Raw genomic sequence first — 23,072 nt, 5'->3', positions numbered from 1 at the left:
TGTGGACTGAAGGGTCCCAGGTTCGATTCTGGTCAAGGGCATGTACCTTGGTTGTGGGCATATCCTCAGTAGGGGGTGTGCAGGAGGCAGCTGATCGATGTTTCTAACTCTATCCCTCTCCCTTCCTCTCTGTAAAAAAATCAATAAAATATATCAAAACACCAATTTTCAAAGGGCAATAAATGTAATAAATAAATACATACTTAAATAAACTACCTAACTGAATAAACATACATGTTTCTGATTTTCACTAGCCCAATATAACAATCAAGGAAGGGATTAAGGACCTCTCTGGCTCATGGATGTTTTGAAAGTTTAAAGTTTCTATGTGTGTAAATGGCATCTCTTTCAAATAACATAAACACACATACAATAGGGACATCAAGGTAAGGTGATACAGGCATTTGATGATATGCATAGAATAATCTAGTTTTTTTCTCTGAAACATGCATCTAAGTAAGATGACTGGTTTTTTATATTTTGTCCTTTTTGTCATTTTAAATGTCCATAAGATATAAGTAAAAGAAATTCTCAATGTGCAGACTGCTCAAGATCTATTACGGTAATGTAAATTTAGACCTGCCGTATAGAAAGGAAGTCTAGTAGTCTGCTTGCTTCACCCCATGAGACTGATAATCTCAAGGCCCAGCAAACATTCATATAAAACATGCCACTGCAAACTCCTTGGGTATGAAAAATACTCCTTTATCAGTTTGTTATTGGTTGACCTCACAGAAATGGTACCTTTTCACGAATAGCTGAATAATTTTGTAATTTCATTTTTCACCATTAAGTTTGTTAAACAAGCTAATGCACCAACCATGACATCCTAAACCCTTGTGTGTAGTGATGGCTTCGCCCTGCAGTTACTTCTTCCCGCCCACAGCTGGCCTTTAATGGAACTGTGAGATTCAGAAGTCAATTTCAACAAAAATTACCAATGATGCTCAGACAGGGGAAATGACATAATCTAAGCTAAAACAGATCTCTGAATATGAAAAGAATGTTGCTTTGTAAAACATTAGTAAAAGCTATAAAAGTGAATCTAATTTTAACGAGCAAGAGAGAATATGTAGGCACAACTAGAAGTCTGGACTTCCTCACTTGTATCCATGTTCTATTTGCTAAGGCAGAGCAAAGATTCCCATGACTTTTTCCTCATTCTCCTCATTTGATGATAGCTAGCTTGTGTTGCTCTTTTTAACCTGATCCACATTGGACCAATTTATCCCAACTCTCACAATTTCTTTTTTTGTTTCTTTGTGTTGTTAATCTTCACCGAAGGATATTTTTCCATTAATTTTTAGAGAGAGTGGAAGGGAGGGGAGAGACACAGAGAGAGAAACATCGATGTGAGGGAGACACATCGATTGGTTGCCTCCTGTACATGCCCCAATCAGGGCCAGGGATCGAGCCTGCAACTGAGGTACATGCCCTTGACTGAAATCAAGCCCCAGACCCTTCATTCGGCAGGCCCACACTCTATCCACTGAGCAAAACCGGCTAGGGCTCACAATTTCTTTCAATAGGACTTATTGTTTATGAATCTGAGAGTAGGGATGAAAAGGACATGCAACTAGAACCTACTGGATCACTGTCAGTGCTAAACAATTTCATATACAATATCTTGTTTGACTGTCTTACCATTTCTATGGGGTTTAGGCAATGCTATCAGATAGGACCAGTTAGAGATTATTTGAGATTACCTGAAGAATAAAAAAGATAAAGAACTTCCAAGATTATGTGGCTAGTATGTGGTGGGATTAAAATCTGATTGACTTTGGAATCTATCATCTTTTCAGTCCATGTGCAACTTGTTCAAGAACAGATTTTGGGACCCACCTTGGTGTTAGTATTAAGCTGCCATTAGATGCTGTGTTTAGTTTTACAAATGGTCCACCTCCAGTAGAGAAGACTGGCATTGATGAATTTCCACTCCTAGGGAAAACACACATAGAGACAAAACAAAGCACAAATAAAAAAACCACAAACAGTGGATACTGAAAGAAATGATGGAATTCCATACATATAAATGAACATTTTAATATAAAATTTCAAATGTTTTGCTATCTAAAAGATGGCACAAATTAATAGAATTACCATAATGATGTAGGTATAATTTTTGCTTAATACCTCAAGTTCTTGTTTGCATGCTTATATATTACTTAAAGTTAAAATTTGTGTATATATAACTTGGGCATCTGATTTTTGACTCCTTTATATTGACTTACTTATATTGTCCAATAGTTTTCCCTAATGATCAATTTAATGACAACTTCACAGAATTGTTGCATTATATTGTTGCATAATTCATCCTTTAAAAAAAAATGCATGTTGCCAAAGAACAGTCTAGAAAAAGAAAATCTTTTGTGCTTATCATTCCATTCAATTCAAAGCCTCACAAGCCCTAATGTAAAGCCATCAGTTATGTGTTGCTCTGAAAAAGACAGTATGTAGCCTGGACTTCCAGATGTCACCTGGTGAGCCAGAATGGGATGTGACAGAAGTAATTAAATGAAAATCTTTTACATCCCTGCTCTCAACTGTGAGTTTTAATTGAAGATTTCTCTCAATTATTCTGACTTTCTTCTGGAAGCTCAGCCAGAGATGCTCAGCTTCTCAACTCCTAATCTTATTTCTGCCCTTTACTTACTTTAGATTTTAGTTTTCATATAAAACTATGCTGTTGGGGTGGAAACTAATTCCTGCTGTCTTCTACTGGTTAACAGGGAGATGATGCAGTTCCTACCTTTTTGGGTAGCATGATGGGCTCACCCATTGCCTTTTCAAAAGAAGGTTCAGTGTCTTCCACAGACTAAGCCAACACTCACCCTTTTTTATCTGTGTAGGGAATTTCCAAGAATACTCATTGATGTTATGACCAATAAGAGGAGAAAACCTCAGTAGAGGATATTTTCTCTTTTTTTCAAGGGAAACAATGCCTTACAGAAATAGAAGGAGTATTTGTCCTGTACCATTTGATTCACTGACTAGAGAGCTAAAACAATAGCTCTATATGTAATGCCTCAGAATTTAGTATCTTGTACTTATTTTTATTTTTTCATCTGAAATGTTGGATTTTATTTTATTGAAGATTTTAACAAGGTTTTAAAATGATTGATTAGGACTGCAATTAATAGTCAAAGATTGATTTAATGATTAGTAATTAGTGGGTAAGGCGCTTGAGCTTCGACTCAGATTATGGGCTTAAAACCCTGGCCCTACCAGGAGTACAATTGGATAAATTCTCAATCAGTAGGTTCTTTTGTTACCTCATCTTTACAATGGAGATACAATGATCATTTTAACCTTATAGGGTTGTTGTGAAGATTAAATAACATGAGACATGAAGCCCTTAGCATACAAAGTGCTCAGTAAGTGGTTTTGGATATTGTTATTTGATTATATTATACTAGAGGCCTGGTGCACGAAAGTTGTTTACAGGGTGGGGGGGACCCCCTCAGCCCAGCCTGCACCCTCTTGCAGTCTGGGAGCCCTCAGGGGATGTCTGACTGATGGCCCCGGGGGAACGGGCCTAAGCGGGCAGTCGGACATCCTTAGCACTGCCGCGGAGGCAGGAGAGGCTCCTGCCACTGCCCCTGCACTCACCGGCCATGAACCCAGCTTCTGCCTCAGCGGTGCTCCCCCTGTGGGAGCATACTGACCGCCAGGGGGCAGCTCCTGCCTTGAGCCTCTGCCCCCTCATGGTCAGTGCACATCATAGCGACCAGTTGTTCTGCCATTTGGTTGATTTTCATATTAGCCTTTTAATATATAGGATTTTGGATATTTTGTTATTAGGGTAAACCCACTGCAAAGATGTGGATTTAAGATGCTTCTATTATCGCCAGCTGATTTTATTCTATCCCTTGGCTATCTCTTTTGAGACAGACCCTGCGGGGCGAGGGGGCGCGCGGGGCGGGGAGATGCATTAATTTCTCTAAAACAAAATCTGGACAAATTTAAATTGGAAAAAACATTGAAAATTTATTTAGAAATCAGTTTTTATCTAGCATCTATTTATTACACACCTACCATTAGCATTGCCCTATGATGGAACTGACGGGTATATATTTACTATAAGCCTATTACAGATAAAGGAAGACTAGAGACAAAACCTTAAGAATAAAGAACATAGTAAATTAAGAATGTATTTAAAGAATAAAGAATTTAGTAAATACTAATTATTCTGCCCTGGTGTGCTCAAATACTGATCCTTAGGGATGTTTTCACTATCTGGATGAGAAAAATAGAGATTACATATGCACATGAAAACACACACACACACACACACACTTACACACTATCTTATATTCTGAGATTGTCCTTTCTACATTTTTATTCTCAAACTTTCCATGAGAAAATAAACTGCAGTGAATGTTACAGATATGTTGTTTGGGTTTATTTGGGATAATTAGACAAAACCTTCTTTTAGAAAAAACAACAAAGTAATCACATAATTATTTGCAGGAAATATTGATATCAGCAACCTAGGAGTAGAGTATACAGTCTATCAGTTCATGTGAACATTTTCTGGAGTCAGTGCTGGGTGTCAAAACTGGGAAATTAATTTGAGACAGACCACCTGCATTTGAAATCTTGCCAAGGTGAACTCATCCTTTTTTTGGGCTGAACACAATTTATTCCAGTTTGTATTCACAGTAAACAGAACATAAGTGGCAAAAAATTTTTTTTAAATAACTTATTTTTTTTATTTTAAGAAATAATGGAGTCCTAGCTGGTTTGACAGAGTGTCGGCCTGTGGACTGAAAGGGTCCCATGTTCGATTCCGGTCAAGGCACATGCCTGGGTTATGAGCTTGATCCCTAGTAGGGGACCTTCAGAGGCAACCAATCAATGACTCTCTCATCATTGTTGCTTCTATCTCTCCCTCTTCCTTCGTCTCTGAAATCAATAAAAATATATTTTAAAAAAAGAAATAATGGAAATAATAAACATACATTGAAAATATGCTTGGCAAAATAAAAGGTTAGCAATTTTGTGCGGTCACTCTTTGAAAAACAAAATCTCAGAACAAAAACTTAAACTGGTAAGAGAGAATACGTTATACTAAGTTCTGCGAATATTAAACATGCAACTGAACCCCCGACTCAGTTTCTTTTTCTTGCAAGGAAATTAGTTGTTAATTTTCAGAGAGCCACTCTGTCCAGATTACAACTAGAGGTGGCATACTTTAAATCCTGAAAACGGGTCCAGCTCTGCAGATTCAGATAACTCTATCACATATTTGCATAGCTCCTGGAAATCAGGAGTTTGGTATCACATAGAAAAGCCCAGAGAGCACTGCCTTTTTGACATGCTAATGCCTCCTGACTACCTACTTCTAAATCTTTATTTCCATTTTTATAGGCTGTGCACCCTCACAGAGCTCCCTGGCTTCAGAGAAACCTTATTCTATATCAGTCAAAAAGCACACAGATGCAACTCATTATTATTATTATTGAGGTTGTATCCTGAGTATATAAAAATGCTTATACTCACGGGTGGATTCTAGAGAGAGAGAGAAGGATACACCAAGGCGTCCTGCACAGCATTAAATCTGCCTTTCTTCTCAGGCCTTGCTTAGGTTTCGCTCTTTGTCTCGCCCCCAGACTGTTCGCTGTGATAAGCATTCCTCCCTAAAGCAGGAGCTTAGGCGGGGACGTGTGAAGCTTTGGGACACATTAAAGCTAAAAAGAATAACCGATGCTGTGAAAGCAGCAGCCCGGCACTGGAGGTCATTTCACACTCCCAAAAGGTTTAAGTAATGAACTGAGCCAGGTGGGATGAGGCTGAAAAGGGTTTTTTAAAGAGAAGAATGGACGCTCCTTTTCAGATTGGAGGGAAAGAATGAGGATTGATTTGGCAGGGCAGAAGGTAGGGGAGAGCATTTTAACAGGCTAGGGATCAGTGAATTAAAAGGATTTAAGGCAAAGGGTGGCAAAGCCTCCTCTTAAGCACCAGACACATTTCAACTACAATCGCTTGTTCATTTGCCACATTGCAACGCGCCTAGCACTCCCCCCGGCACCCTGATAGCTTTTAGCCAACAGGTAAGCTTGATTAATTTTAGATTTTCGGACCTCGACTCTTAAAATTCTGTGGCACACAGAAGGAAAGAAATGCCAAGAGAAGAAATGATCTCCACCACTTAATTAATTTCCTCCTTTGTGCAACCGACTGCTAGGTAGGAAGTTAGACTTGAGTGGCTGGGGTGGGGCCGGTCCTGGGTGCCCTGAACAGGGGACAGACCAACATTGCCTTCAGACCGCCTGTCTATACAGGGTCCAGCAGACCACCAGCAGGCAGGTTCTTTGAGCAAGCTCAGAGGAAAACGGCATGATCTCAATGTGACCGTACTAGGATCCTGGACTAATTATAATACATTTGCATTTTGGTTTTGACCCCCGCTCCCTGTGTTTTTTTTTTTTTTTCTTCTGTATGCATTATGGATAAGGGCATGGCCAGAAGCAAGATAGTTTCTGTCAATCATCCTTGAATGCAAATGTAAGTCTCCACCCAGACAATCCCTCTTTTAAGTGCAGCGGTTGGGGCCATGCACTCTCTCTCTACTGGTCCTTCCTCTCCTCGTTCGGAATGTATCTTCAACAAACCCCATTTTGCTTTGCTTTCATTTTCATTGACCTTAAAATCTCTTGTACATCGATGAAAAGAACCGAAGTCCCAGCTGGTCCAATGGGTAACGCTACTGAATGGAGAGCAAGCGAGAGATTGACGGGTCAGTCTGCAGCTGCTCTCTGTTATCTTACAGAGGGAACGGTTTTGGGAAGGAAACAAACTTGGCATCTCCTACCAAAACTATGGCTGAAGGGGAGACAGTCAGAAACAGGATCTATGGACAACATCTTGGACAATTTGACCTTAATTCATTTTTTGGGAGCCCAGGGTAGGCTGGCCCAAGATATTCTACAAAGGAATACGGACTATTTAGAACTAAAATCACCAGAGAAACAGCAAGAGCAAGAAGAGCTCTCTGACTCTCCTCTGTCCCCCTAAAAGCAGGAAATAAATCTCCATGATAGATGCCCTCCCTTCGGAAGGGCTGAGAGACAACCTTGCCACAAGAGTTATACCAGGAGAGTTGGAAAGCCTGTGTAAACAAACGCCTTTACTGATTTACTACCCAAGCCCAAACTTCGTTTAGATTCCTCTCTAAGGAATATTCAAACCTGCGTAGATTCCTTTCTAATGAGCACCAACTTTCTTTGTCTTGTCAGTTTCTCACAAATTTATTGTCTAAAAAGTGTAGGAAGGTGCCTGGTTTCCTCACTTCTTCAAGCCTCATTTTATGATCTGGGCATCATATTGTGCACAAGTATTAAATTGTTTGTTTTTTCTTCTGTTAATCCAGCCTTGTGTCAATTCTATTATTTTATAACCAGTCCAGCCAGAAGAACTAAAGGAGGGGAGAATGGGTGAATTCTCTCCTGCTCTCCAACAATTGGTAACATTGTTTTCTCAGCTGGCATTGGAGTTCATTGTTGAATAACAGGCATACAACATACACCTCCACATTTACGGTGAAGTTTTCTCAGTGCATATATTTCTTTCAATGTGTTATTATTTTATAAGGACATCGATGCAACATTTCCTTTAGAATTTAGTGTCAGGAGAAACCTGTCTTCCGTATGGAACTGGTGGCATGTGTGTTATCTCAGAATTAAAGTCACGTGACTTTTAATGTTTTCCTTTTTGCGTGGATTTCCAGAAATCTCAGACACAAATATTAGTAATTATGCCAACCTTGAATGTTTTATAGATTTGCCTCTTTTTTTCTTGGACATTATTTTCACCCAACACTGTTAATCTTACTGCATATATTTTTCTATAAATCACTCCCCTTTCTTTTGAAAAGATAATGTTATAGAAAAAGGAAGGGAATGGAAGGAAATAAGAGAGAAAAGGAGGAAGTGAATAAGAAAACAAGGAAGGGAGCAAAAATAAAGAAGAAAAATAAAAAAAGAGAAAGAAGAAAAACATTGAAAGAAAGTAGGAAGAAAATACATTAGATTTTATTAGTTTTAATCAAAATTGCTCCTGGTTTCAGAAATACAGCACTATTTAAAAGCTGAACAGTTGGAATTACTTTTTTTTAGAAGGAAAAGTGACTTCTAGTTTTTAATGGCTTAGCAAGGCAAATCAATTGCATAGTTCATTCACTGGGTAAGCGACAGGGTAGAGTGCTTCAGTAAGAACTACAGTTATCACCTTAACAATCACCACTCAAGTTTCTTGAACATTTATTCTTGCATCAGTATAAAATGTTTTCTTTCATGCTTTGATCAGAGTCATGAAAATGTTGTTCAAGGTACTTTTTACTTATGCATGCTATAAATGGCAGGGAATGGAAATGTTTCATTTTGAAAAGGGAAGGCTGATGAAATCTGCCTCATACGATTTACTAGAATCTTTGGGGAATTGCGTTTTGTAGCCTATCTGCATAAATAATCTTGAGAGACCACGGTGCCTTTTTAATAAATTGACTGCTAAATTACTTTCCAGGGCACCAAACACATCATTTTAAACTCACTGAGTTGCCAGTCCAGACAAATTCTCATTAAGGCTATAACTTTCTTTCAATTACCAGGGCACTATAGAGACTATTTAATAGGTGCAGGCCCGAAGATTAAAGTCTTCATAGAGATTACCTGACTCATTTCTGAAGAAAGCGAGTGTCTGACCTTCACCAAAAACATTGCATCAAAGGCAATGGGATGTACTGCTTGCTTTACACACACTAAAAAAAATCTAGTTCTCTGTCCCTGTCTCCAGATGGAAGGAGTGTGATTCATAGGAAATGAGGTCAGTGAACTAGAGAGGAAAATCTGGCTGGGGAAAACATGTAAATAGACAGTGCACAGTGTGTGGAATTGGCTGTCAGTCACTCAGCCCTGGCCATTTTCTAGGAGGCCTTTCCTGACATTCACAAATTAAGCAGGTTCTCCTAGAGCACAGCGACGTTATCACATTATATTGTAATGATGTATTTATGTGTCTATTCCTACCACATTTGAAGCAGAAATAATGTCTTATTCATCCATGGGACAGACACGGTATCATTGCTAATGCTTAGATTTCCAATCAGGGAGGAATCAACATGATATATTTATCTTAGCAACTGTTAAAAAGTAGTAAAATATATGTTTCCTTTCCAGTACATTCTCTCATGCAATGCAGGAATCTGTACTAGGCTATCACTCAACATATGTCATTCAAAATCACTAAAAGAAAATTTCTGTCAAAGAAGGTGTTGACCCTTTTGATCTTTGTAAATGACTCATCTTAATCCCCTATATCCTCCAGGAAACTAGTTAAGATTCGAAAACCACAGTAGGAAAAACTCTTACGTTTATAATCATACTAGAGGCCCGGTGCACAAAAATTTGTGCATTCAGGGGGGAGAGGAGGGTCCCTCAGCCCGGCCTGTGCCCTCTCGCAGTCTGGGACCCCTCGGGAGATAACGACCTGCTGGCTTAGGCCTGCTCCTGGGTGGCAGAAGGCAGGCCCAATCCCTAGGTGCAGCCCCTGGTTGGGCTCAGAGCAGGGCCGATTGGGGAGTTGGGGCGCCACCCCCTGTCATGCACAGAGGAGGGCAGATTGGGAGGTTGCGATGCCACCCTCAGTCATGCTCAGGGAAGGGCTAATTGGGGGGTTGGGGCACCGCCCCCTGTCACACTCAAGGCAGGGTCGATGGGGAGGTTGCGGCACCACCCCCTGTCACTCACAGAGCAGGGCCGATCAGGGGGTTGAGGAGCTCCCCCCGTCACTCACAGTGTAGGGCCGATAGGGGAGTTGAGGCACTGCCCCCTGTCACACACAGAGCGGGGCGGATCAGGGGGTTGGGGCGCCGCCCTCTATCACCCACAGAGCAGGGCCGATCAGGGGGTTGGGGCACCGCCACTCTCACACTCAGGGCAGGGCCGATGGGGAGGTTATGGATCTACCCCGTCACACACAGAGCAGGGCCCTTGGGGGGGGGGGTTTGGGGTGCCGCACCCTGTCACACACAGAGCCACAGGGTGATCAGGGGGTTGGGGAGCTCCCCCCTATCAGGCACAGAGCAGGGCTGATCAGGAAGTTGGGGCGCCTTCCCCTGTCACAAACAGAGCAGGGTGGATAGGGAGGTTGTGGCCCTGCCTCCTGTCACACACAGAGCCACAGGGAGATCAGGGGGTTTGGGCGCTGCCCCCTGTCACACTGATCCCAGTGCCGGGAGGCCTCGCGGCTCTGCTGATCACGGTGCTGGGAGGCATATTACCCTTTTACTATATAGGATAGAGGCCTGGTGCACGGGTGGGGGCCGGCTGGTTTGCCCTGAAGGGTGTCCTGGGTCAGGGTGGGGGTCCCCACTGGGGTGCCTGGCCAGCCTGGGTGAGGAGATGATGACTGTTTGTAGCTGGTCACACACCCTTCAGGGTGGGGGTCCCCACTGGGGTGCCTGGCCAGTCTGGATGAGGGGCTGAGGGCTGTTTTCAGGCTGGTGGGTGGCTGAAGCTCCCAACTGCTCCTTTTTTTTCTTTTCTTTTTAATTCTGGGCCAGCTTTAGCTCTGGCTCCAGCTCTGAGGCCTCTGCTGCTGTAAGCAGGTATCTGGTTTGTTTGCATTCTATAATCGAAACACTGTATCATCTCCAGCTCTGAGATCCCAGCGGGCTGAAAGCAGGTTTCTGGGGTTTTGTTTAGCTTCTATATTTATTACAATGTTTCAAACTGCAAGCTCAGAGGCCAGCAAGGCAGGCGGGGTACGTTGGAGTCCTCCATCACTGAAGCAAGCAAGCCTCATGTTCGCTTCCAGCTGCCTGGCTGCCGGCCGCCATCTTGGCTGGCAGTTAATTTGCATATCTCGCTGATTAGACAATGGGAAGGGTAGCGGATGTACGCTAATTACCATGTTTCTCTTTTATTAGATAGGATAGGGATGCTTAGAAAGGTGGTGAATTGGATCACAAGCCCGTGTGTGGTGAAAGCCCATTGTACATAACATGCGGATTCATCAGCTGTGGAAATGAGGTCAAGTTACCAATCTCCTCAGCCTACTCTACTAAGTTCCCGGGTCTGTAAAACAGCTCCTCAGCATTATTGGAGATTCTAGTAGTGGAAGCAAATGACTTCCTAGGGCCTCACCAGTGTGAACTCACCACTGAACTGAAATCAACATTAAAGATGGAACCTGGAATCAATACCATTTACCCAGTGCCTTGCTTAAAGTGAGAATAAGAAAAACACCTGTCAGTTTTGGTGTTTGGTTGACTCTTCATCAAAAACCATCATTTCCCTGTAACTCACTTGCCTTCAAGACTCTATATGTCTCAAAGCTTCCCATGTTGAAAGGGTTTTTGTTAGAATACAAGGTACAATGTATAACAAAAAGGATAATATATACAAAGTGCAGGAAGATTCCAACTAACAGGTACAAACCAAACTGGTAATTATTTACATAATGGATGATGACACTCATTTCCTCCTCTTGATAGAGACTGACTTTCTATTGAGCCTGACATCACTTGAAAGAGGCTTGGAGTTGGGGAGTTCCCATTCTAAAGGACCAGCACTGTAGGAGGTAAAGGGAGTTGGTAGCTTTCAATCCAAGTGTAAAAAGTTATGGAGCATTTCTGGCACTCTGACTGGAGCCTTGACACATTTTCCTGTTGTAAAATATGTCTACTAGGATGTGGTTGCTAGGCACTTGACAATAATATACAGTATAACTCTCCCAGTCTACTGTAGATTAGCCATTATGGGTTACACAAAGACCTTACCATTATAACTGATGGTATTTCTAGTGGAAAATATGTTTTGGGTTAAAAAAATAAACATTTGAAAATAATTTTTAAAAAATATGTGTTGTATAGCATGAAGACTATTATATGGCTTATTAATCCATTAGAAAGAAGGGCCCCTTATGAGGAAAGCAATCAATTATATTTTTTATGAATTAGGAAAAGCTGAGATAATTGCCAAATGCTGAGGGTATTTGTAGATGTGGACTGAAACTGTATCTCTTTGTAACTTTATCTAATCTTTTAGAACAAATTAAAAACCATTCTCCGGTTCAGGGCAGAAAAAAAATGACATAATTGGACAACTTTTGAGATACTTTTGACATACTTTTTGGGAAAGTCTTAAACTTTTACATATCTTTTCTCATAACAATTACACTGCTACAAATTTTCCAAAACAACAACAAAAGTATTGTAAACATGTTACAAAGATATGGGAAAAGTATGTTCTCTGCATGCTTGTAATTAGTTATATCTATTGTGATATAATAAAATAAAATATTTAATTTCTTTAAAATAATACTCTATAGAATATATTTAATGATATCAGAAATATGCATGTATAAGTAGGCTATAAAGCAGAACATAATGTATTACTTTGCATGATTTTATAATCTTTCTACATACTTATATTTATGTCATATTTATAGAAAAGCTATCAATAGTGGAATACATTTTGAAAATGGGGTAATCGAGATCTTTTTCTCCCTTTTGCTCATGTGTACTTTCTAAATTCATAAATTCCATACATTTTAAGTATCTTAATAAACCCAGTTTGATACCAAATCAAAAGTCTAAGAAACTCAAAAAGAGAGCTGAGTAGAATTACTTACCCTAGTCCCAGCAGCTGACAAACATCATTTGAAATCTGTGTGGTCCAGTTCTCAGCACAAGCTATATGCCATGTGCTCTGGATCCTGAACTGCACCAAACCATTGTTGCTCAGCGTGCCATTGAGGAGACGTACTAAAGAGATTAGACACAGGGTCATTTTGACCTTAGTGGATAAAAGTAAATGATGGATTCTGAACTAAATGTGCAATGTTCTTAATATTTAGAGTTTAGAGATTGGTTGTAATTTTTCTTAAGAGCATGTTGAAATGCCCAAGTTGAAAATTCAAATTTGGTGGACTTAATTTTCCTCTTTATATAACAGTTTTCTCATGGCTGAAATAGAGCTAATTCTTCTATGTTAAGATTGTTTTACTGCACTTAGTTACAGTGCATGGCACAGAATAAGTAGCATTCAATATTTGCTGAGAAACCAAAGGAAGACATAATAAAAGTAGCCATTACTCATGATATTATAGAGATTTGGAGTGGGCCTGGACTCACTTAGACTCAATGCAGGAGTAGTAGATTATGAAGAAACAGGGATGAAAGAACCATGTCTAAGAAAATCAGTTATAAGTAAAGATGAGGGTGCCTCTAAGTATAGGCAATGCTCAGTGTATGATCTTCAGTAGGAGCGGTGCTCAAGTGCCTGGTGTGGGCTATTGTCTCTCTGTGGTATTTTATGCTTTCTCCCTAAATACGGGTTGTCTCTGACTTAGTTATTAAATGTAGTAAATTTAAACAAAAAATAAATAATTGGGGCCTGCATTTTAACTTTTCTCTTACCTAGAGTGGGAACAGAGGTGCTGTCTTTGGACGATGTCCATATACCGAAGCATTAAAACATGTCGTAAGAAACACATTCATAATCTTCCTTTCACATATGTAGAACCCAAATTTAGAGGCTAAAGTGATAAAAGTATTTTCCTAAAAGTAAAGCATACATACCACAGTGTGCTTCATCAGAGCCGTCCTGACAGTGTGGAAGACGGTCACAGAGATTGACCAGTGGAATGCACTCTCCATTCTTACACTGAAAACTGTCTTCCTGGCAGGGCTCTGTGGGGAAATAATATTTATTGTATAAGATAAAGCAATGACAAATAGAGGATTGTGGAGTATACACCCCATTTCTGTCCCTTTATTTTTTATTTTTTAAAATATATTTTTATTGATTTTTTACAGAGAGGAAGGGAGAGGGATAGAGAGTTAGAAACATCGATGAGAGAGAAACATCGACCAGCTGCCTCCTGCACACTCCCCACTGGGGATGTGCCCACAACCAAGGTGCATGCCCTTGACCGGAATCGAACCTGGGACCCTTGAGTCCGCTGGCCGATGCTCTATCCACTGAGCCAAACTGGTTAGGGCTGTTCCTTTAATAAAGCCCCTTTAAGCAGCACATGGTTGAGCTAGCTTTGCTATTGAATAAGACTATACACTTAGATGCTCAGAATGTCTCAGAAAGAATAGGGTCAAAGCCAGAGAGAGATAGGACTTGAGAAGACTGTGGACAGAACCTTAAGCATCTCCTCGGCGTCAGAGCATGGGTCATGACACACCCCTGCCTCAAAATCTTTGTTAATCTTTCTTCAATAAATTCCTCCATCCCAAAATGAACATATAAACAACAACCATTGGAGTGTTACCCAAGCAGAGAAAGAACTCTTGGCTTCACTGTGAAAATGACACCTCCAAACCTTTATTTTATATAAATGTGGATGTTGCCTTTGTGGGACCAAAGTTGGACTAGGCTGGAAACTCAAAGTGTAGCCAGATGGGAAAAAGTAGTAAAAACAGAAATGGGAACTCTGCAATAATGTGAAAGGAATTTGGGGGATGAACTCCAAATGCAGCGTTAGAGTCATAGAATGTTATCGGCACATGAAGAAATAGGGGAAAAACGAAGAGTTTGGACAAGAAGGAACTAAGTAGTTCTGGAGGCTGGCGTTGGTTTCCAGAGTTTGAGTTGTGCAGAAAGACATCTACTGGAAAGATTCATTGTTTGAAAGGAGTGGGTGCTGCTGGAATTGTTTGTTTGGTTTTAAGGAGACAACTTTAATCTGACACAGAGAGAAGGGTTTGCTTCCCTCAAGGTGTTTTTGAATTATGGCTTAGGAGACATAGCTACATGCTGATATCAGGGTGTCTGTGGGGGACCACGTGGGATTTGGAAGGAAGATGGTGGTTGGGTATGGAGGGGCCTCATGCATCTTTCCCTGCACTGCACGTGGACAGGCATGATCAGGAAGCCAGAGCATTTGATAAAAATAAGGGAGAGGGAAATCTGCATTTTAAAAGTTATAAGAGAAAATTAATCATAAACTATTATTTTGATTTTGAGACACAATTTAAGTGAAAATGGTTTCAAAGCTAAATTGTACTAATCTCCACAGACTTTCTCAATTTATGACAACCAAACGTAACAACACTTGAAAAGAAAGAATCATTTGTTTTGCTTTAGAATCTAGGTTGAAGCCCCAAATCTGAGAGCACTGGTAATACTAATACGCTCTAATAAAGAGAGTTACTATAGTTATAGTATACTTACTAAAAAAACACACAAAAAAACCCAAAAAACTGGTTCAGCAACTATCAATACCCATCACCTATTTCAAGTTATTTTAGAAAAATGATTAGAGTTTCTTTTTCTAAAAAATAGTATACATATAATTATTGAAGAGGAGCACTTTCAAGTGGGAGAGGGGAATATGGTGCCATTCAGCACAGCAGGTGAGGGGTGCTCCAACACAACCAAGTTGTATTCATTGAGCATTCAATGTATTCATATTAATATACTAAATACATTTTATTTGAAGTTGAACGGTGGTTAAACCATGGGCTTAGTAATCATATGACCTTTGTTTGATCTGCAGTTTAGCCACTTCCTTTTTATTTATTTTTGACCTGGAACAAATAAATTAAAATCTTTCTAAGAATCAGTTTCCTTGACTCCAATGAAAACAACTCTTATTTATGTCTTAATTGTATCATGAAAGTAAGTTAAAAAAATAAAATGTATTTAGCATACTAATATGAATACATTGAATATTCAATAAATAACATTCTTAACAGCAAAAATAATAACATTTAAAAGTCATCCTTTGCATTAATAATTTTGTTAATATTTTTCTTCCAGATGCCAACTGTATTTCTTTCCCCTCCAGATAACCGTATAAACAACAAGAAGTCATACCTAATCCATTCCTCTGGGTATCTTACAACAATATTTGGAGCTATTTGCATACCTTATTTTCAACTTTGAAAATTTATGTTTTTTCAACCCAAATCTAAGTTATCTTAATAAAAAAATATTTTAAGGAAGACATGGCCTGGCTGGTTATTTCTACAAATCTTTGCCCTATGAGAGAAGTAGGTTATTTATATCAAATGTAATACTATTAAGGGGGTTCTTGTAAATGTAATTATCAATTTGTTTCATGAACACATATTTTTAACCAGATTAGTGAGATAATAAATGGGTGAAGACAACTAAATATTCTACAGGCAAACATTAATATTTTAGTTAACTTTATATTTTATCTTTCTAGTATTAATTCTCCTTTAGAAAATGGAAGGTTTAAAACTTGGTGTACATGTGTTTATAGTTCCATATTCGACTTGAAATCTGTACTTTAATATTTATTATATTTATTTAAAAAGTTGATGGCCTAATTACATATCTATGATCAAATATCTTAATATACTTACAGAATGTTAGTCACCACTAGTTATTTTTAAATTATCTCATTACTTTGTTTTCATAGCTTGCTAAAGTCATTATGTAAAATCATTATGTCTCAATGCCAGTAATTTAACATAGATAAACTGACTGATAATTTTACTCTTTTACTAGTATAGTCAAGTTTTACTTAATTGGAAAAATGAATATTTGTTGAATGGAAGTTTAAATATCTGAATTAAAATATGAATAAAAACATTTGTAAAGATTTGAAAATTGTAATTGCTTTTTGTGCTCTAGTGAAAGATGTTTAAGGTTATATGCTAGGAGTCTAGAAAAATGAACTTGTTTCTGTAAGAGGAATGCATTGAATGAAAAATTGCTGAATGGGGCAAAATGGTCTATTGTTACTGAACTGACTAGAAGTAATAAATTCTGAGGAGATATCTAAATAAACTCTTTAAAATTTTCTTTACATGCATGAGTTGGATTCTTATTCTTTTCAACAACATATAGCAGTTCAGCTTCATTTAAAAGTCTTTAGTTTGAAAGTTTAATTCTCTGTGGTCTCTGAAATCTTATTTCTGATCGTTTTATACTCATAGTGGTGTGAGAGAGAAAAATACTGCTAAGAAATGAATTTCCCCATATCCTTTTTATGAAATCTCCAGTAACCCTGCCTCATTTAGTCAACATATGCTTCATTTTGGATGAAACTGAATTGATCTCTAAGGCACATGCCCCATAATCTAGAGAGGGCTCTAAACCTTCAATGTAATCAGCTGCCACGTCCACAGTTGCCTGATAAGTATGGCTAAATTCCAAATGAAGACTCTTGATATCAGAAAAGAGCAACAAGGGGACATTTGTGGGAGACCGATCTTAATAAATCTATACTTCATACATTCCAGGTGAATGTAACTGGAAATGTTAAAAATAGGATAAAGGAGATACAAAAACATGTCATCTAATTGTTTGTTTTACATTTCAAATACAGACTTTGGAAGTTGTCCCAAAAATATCTCAGAAGATAAATGAAGCACAAAAATGCTGAACATTTATGATAGCCCTTTTACACTCCCCAAAATGACCAGCCAAGCAGAGCACCAATATAAACAGATATGTGTGCCCAACCCCTCTTTCCATTACCAGCTTGATTATCTTCTGCTGCCAATTCCCTGGTCCTATAATTGCTTTTCAGGTTTTTGGCGTTAAAAATCTCTCTGGGAGAAGATTGTGCTGATGACAACTCAATCACTCAATTTTCTGCTCCCCAGCAGCATCTGTCCCGTGTCCAGGAGGAATGAGAAAACACATTCCCAGCATACTCACCACACAGCGACGGTCATGGAAGACTCTGCTCTAACTTCAATCAAGGGAATTTTCTCTAAATGATTTACTTCCTAAATGACATCATCATAGCAGCTGAAATCTAGCAAAAGGGCAAACAAATATAACCCACCTCCACACCATAAAATCCGTTCTCTATTTTGTGTTGGAAACAATAGTTTATTCTCTCTTGGCTTTTATCAAGAATAGAAATTGCTTATATTTTTCAAAATCCTTGGTGGGGTATTTATCTCATTATGCAACTCTGATAAAAACCAGTGGCTGTAATATTTTTAATAGAAGAGATTTATTGCTGTCTGCCTTTTCACTACTTATTCTTTTCCACTTCTTTCTTCCCTCCTCACTTAAAATTTAAAATATGGGTTTAAAGACTAACCATCTTTAAAATTTTGTTTTTAGATGCTTTCTCTGGTGCAGGTGGTGGAATGGCCAATAATCATTTCAATTGTTTGGAGTTCTGAATAAATTTTCTCCCTTTTGGTTGGAAATATTTTTTTATAGTTCAGTTGGTTTGAATGTTCACCTCCATTTCTTTGAAAATATAATACTTCTTTCAAAAGTTCTTTCCATGACATTATTCTTAGAAAAAAAGTTGGGAGCCCCTCCCCTCCGGTAGAGTAAGTATTAGGTATTTGCTTCCTCTATTTGAAGATACTTTGCAGAACTGAGCACATAATTCAATATCATTCATATGCCTCTACATTTTTTTAATGCAGCAGTTCCTCCTCAAAGACTTAGAAATATCACTCTACTGTTTTTAAGTACTTATCATCAAATCAGCAATATATAAAGCTTGCTTAACTTTTGACTCAAAGTCTTCCTTTTGAAATTTCAAAATTTAAACAAGAAAGTTACAACGCTGACCTGTTTATTATTTCTTACAGCCCACAGTAACATTTTGTGATTTTTACATCACTTCAATCATACCCAGGATTTATAAGAATTTCCCCCATTATACCTTTCACTGTTAGCTTTGATTGGTTCTTTCCCTTTAGAAATGCCTATTGTTTTCAAATTGTGGCTTTATGTTTTTCCTGCACATCCATTACAGACTCTCACAATTGTTGTCGCTTCTAGTCAGGGAGAGGGTAGATAAAATACAGGTCAATTTTCATATTCACTACAAAGCTGAAAGCATACAGCTTTCTGTGATGCAGTCACAGGTCCAGGCCAGGTGTGAGTGGAGGAACAGGTATTAGCACAGATGGATGTGGGATTGGATAATAGGCTGGATGAGGATCAAAGCTTCCACCCTACCTCTTTTCTAGACATTCTAATTAAAGACAAACTGGCCACGCTCTCCTAGGGAAGGGAAAGGTAGATGGAGGCAGTAACCTGTATTCTGTCTTTCTGATGTATTTGCACCCAGAGAGAACCACAGAGTCGTGGGCAGTAGCATAAGAAAAATCATAGTCTAAGAGGAGCGGCAAGTGAGAAAAAGTTCCCTGTGGATTGTTGAATGCGGAGAGTTATAGATGAATATAAAGGTATAGATGTATCCGTGATGAGCAGGCAGGAAACAATTTTGTTCTTTATCCCCCTGCTAATTATGACATGAATATAATAAAAATAGAAGGTTAGAAGGTTGTGCATACCAGCAAAAATCAGCATCAAATTCCTTCATCCTTCATAGAACTGGCTTTACCCTGCCTGTCTCTAAGAGGTTAATGATGTTAATCTTTTAATTGGATGTTGTTGGCATTCACACAGCTCACTTGCCTGTCTCCCTGCTGTTCTCTAAAAATGCTCTTGGCAAAGGGTATGTGACAGACAGTCCTCCTTCCTCACAGTGCCAACAACCCCATTTTTAACATTTAAAATGGCCCACTTCAGTGAATAAAATCCACTGACTCTTCACACAGCAGCGAAGGGCCAAATAGATTTGTTGAAAAACAATGTGGATTCCTGCTTTGAACATATTCAGGTAGTGGTTAAATAGATGTAAAGGGAGGAAGGAAATCTTTGTTAAAGATGAGGAGAATGAGTGTTTTATAGAATGCAAACATTGAAACGTATTTAGGCCTTGAAGTCCTATATGCTTTCATCATTTTGCTCCAAAAGTTACAATGCAACACGTAATAGCAAGTACACTTACCTGGAATCCCCAAGCCATAGCCAGTAGTGAAGTTGGCTTTAAACCCTCTTTTCGTCAGTGCTTTGTCAGTGATGAAAAGCACAGTCATTCTGTTGGTGGTTGAAAACACATCCTTTACTGGGCCAGGTCCTGTGTACACAGCTGCTCCAAAGGAAAACAAGAGAATCGGTGAGATGATCTTTTGGGTCTAGAAAGAAATATATCCATTTTCTCCGTTCCATGCAATGTGTACATTCTTCTACATTCTGGACACTGCTTCTTGCAAGCCAACTTCTCTAATGATCTTTTCCAAAATTACTTGAGGTTTCTGTGGCTCTATAATTTATTGACGAATTACTCATAACATTCTCTGGCTGACTAGCACCACTACTATTCAAGCTCATGTTATCCCAGAAAAATGGTTATTTGGATGCTTCTAAAGACTGTTATGAAACAGTGGAGAATATAGTCTCCCTTAATAACTTCATCCAAACTTATTTGACATTTTTTGTGAGTGGAATAATTCACCTAATCTGAAGGATGGATTAATTAGAAACAGAGTATATAAATCTAAATGGTAGTTTTCAAATTTTTTTTGCAATAGTTCCTGTGATTTGGGGGTTGCATAAACAATGAAATACTCTTTACTAAACATTAAAGGCTTAAGCAAATTAAAAATACATTTGTATTATTAAATAATTTATATTTTGGATCCCTGAAAGCAATTCTGTTTCAAAAGAACGGTTTGCCTACAAATGTGAAAACTAGGATTCTGAGATCCTTCAGGAATTATTACTTTTCAATAATTTTTGTACGTATAAGTGATGAAATGATAAGAAATTATTTTTCTTAGATCATGACAACACTGAAGTTTTTATTAGAAGGACAACGTGACAAAAATGTTTTTATAATTGTACATAAGAAATCACATAGGAAATTCCTCAATTCTTCCTAACACTGACCTCCGGGCCTCACTGCTTGTTTCATTGCTTATTTGTCCTGCGTGTGGCTCTCAAAAGCCTTTACAGGAAGCTCTCAGTCTAGAACTTTGTGGGATTTTGCAGAAGAAACCCATGTAATGGGTGTTGGATTAGTGTAACTAGGGAACCCTTGCCACCACTCTGCCCCTTCATTACTGTGGAAAGTGCCCTCTGTAGTCTTCATTCAATGGTCAAATTTTCATGTGATTGCAAACTGATTGCATCGGGCCAGATTTTATAGAAAATGGTTTAAGTGAGTCCAAAGCACAGTTATAAAACACTTTTACTTGTGCAGCGTGTTGTTCATGCGTTCCAGTTGACCCATTACGCATTTTTGTACTTTAATATATGACTTAGCTAGAGATACATCTTTCTTAAAAATTGGTAGTAGTTAAATAAGATATCAACTATTATATTTGACAGATAGATTTTTATTCGGTTAACATGTATTTTATAGTCTAGATACAATAATTTCCTTTAGAATAGTACATTTTCCCCACGTTTATTTAAAAATTACTGATCAATAGATTGTGGGGGAAAACCAACTTTGGTCAGATTTTTAATCATTTTGAGAAACTTATTAGAAGCAGCTAGTACTAGAGACAATTAAAATAATAATGAATGCAAAAAAATAAATACAATAAAATAATAATGAATGCAATTTGTTTTGTTAGTTTGATATGAAATAAAATTTGATTTCATAGCTATCTTTGCGCACCTGATGTGCACACAATGCACAGAAAACTGCATAGCAGGTGTCCTTAGCTCTTAGTCTCCAAGGTGTAATGCTTACTGTAGGGAATTAACACCTGCTAGTAGCAACCAAAAGCATGATTACATTTATTGAGAAATGCTCTCTCCATCAGTCCAACGTCTTGAGCCATACAACCATCACAATATTTAAACTGCAGACTTACCTAAGAACAAGGACTCATTTCCTCCACCATCTCTGATTTCAACTACATCTGCAATATTTTCTAAGTCAAATTCTTGAAAATGAAGTTGGATGTTCTTTCCCTTTTGTGCATTTAAATTCCAAACACCTGAAAAGTAGTAAATAATAACACTTAGTTTAGAACATTCTTCTTTTTATTTTTCTTAAAAGCCAACTCTCTTGAGAATTTCAAATCACTTTCAAATAATTTTTTCTATTTTATGAAAACCAATACTCCAAACTGTTGTTTTTTCTGTGTATGTGAGGAAATATATTGGTCTAGTTATGAGTATTTATAGTAAAGTTTCAGTAAAATTTGAAGTGATTTACTGAAACTGAATTTGTTTTATTTTACATAAAGTGGCATACTTTAATCAAAGCTTACACATAGTATTTTGCTCTTACAATTACTAGTACATTTTATACATCAAAGATATTAATATTCTAGTTTCATTATCTTATTTCTCATGATTCATTTTAGAGGAAAATGGGGTGATTAAAATGCAATTTGTAGGACAAGGAATCTTTGCTATTTCTTTAAGCGATTTTGCCATTATTTAAACATGTTGTTTACTGGTAGTTCATTTTGGAAAAAAAAAACACCCCACACAAAAGAACATTACCAGCCTTAGTATCAATAAACACTCCTTGTTTTTTATTGATTCCTTAAACAATTTATTCTTTAGATTCTGTTCTAGGTCCTTTCCTCATTTTGTATGTGTTCTTATTCACTCGTAAAGAAGATCATTTCTTGGATGTAGTAATGACTTCCAGTTTTCATTTTCTGCGCTTTTCTTCTGAAGTAGATACATTATTTATTGTGTATGAATGTATGTATCCCAAACTCATACATGTAATAAACAGAATACGGAATTATTTCCTCCCTAAGCTCATTTCTCTTCTTATCCTTCCTATCTCAGTAAATGGCACCACTAATCATTCACTCACAGTTGTCTACATCAGAAACCTCTGCATCTTCTTTGACCTCCTTTCTCCTACCATAGCCAATCAATCACCCAGGCCAGCCAATACCATCTCCTCAATCCCTTGGTCTCATTTACTTCTGAGTCCCCATTGCCACTGCCTGAGTTTAAGTCACTTGTTTTTCATTATCTAATTGGTGAAGCTGATGGCTCTCTTCCCTTGCTGTCTATCTCTGATCCTACAAGCCAGATGGATTCATCTAAAATGCAAGCTTGATGTTGCCACTATTTTCATGTGAACCATTAGAAGTCTCCCCAGTGCTCTCAGAATGAAATCCAAACTGCTTAACATGGTGCAAGATTCCTTCCCTCCCCAATTTCATTTTTTACTGCTCCTTAATTTTGCTTGAAGATTCAAGAAAAAAAATCATGTCGTCTAACCTCTGAACTTCCCATGTGTTACATACCTTTCATGTCCCTCCATAGCATTCTGCC

The 23,072-nt window shown here is 38.2% G+C and overlaps 1 protein-coding gene across 2 annotated transcripts in view; it reads right to left on the bottom strand.

Annotated features, from left to right (window-relative positions):
* The window catches only part of TMPRSS15 (transmembrane serine protease 15), a gene marked incomplete at both ends in the record, with an annotated part of 102,991 nt that overhangs the window by 17,118 nt on the left and 62,801 nt on the right, over positions 1-23,072 (bottom strand). For both annotated transcript variants that reach the window (XM_081088408.1, XM_081088409.1), the window contains 5 exons: positions 1,843-1,938; positions 12,634-12,766; positions 13,583-13,693; positions 19,762-19,902; positions 21,638-21,763. In XM_081088408.1, coding sequence (XP_080944534.1) covers positions 1,843-1,938; positions 12,634-12,766; positions 13,583-13,693; positions 19,762-19,902; positions 21,638-21,763 — 607 coding nt within the window. The remainder of the gene's footprint in view (positions 1-1,842; positions 1,939-12,633; positions 12,767-13,582; positions 13,694-19,761; positions 19,903-21,637; positions 21,764-23,072) is intronic.

This window comes from Myotis nattereri, assembly GCF_964212035.1.
Source record: "Myotis nattereri genome assembly, chromosome: 3".
Lineage (NCBI taxonomy): Eukaryota > Metazoa > Chordata > Mammalia > Chiroptera > Vespertilionidae > Myotis > Myotis nattereri.
This window is presented reverse-complemented; position numbering and strand designations above follow the sequence as displayed.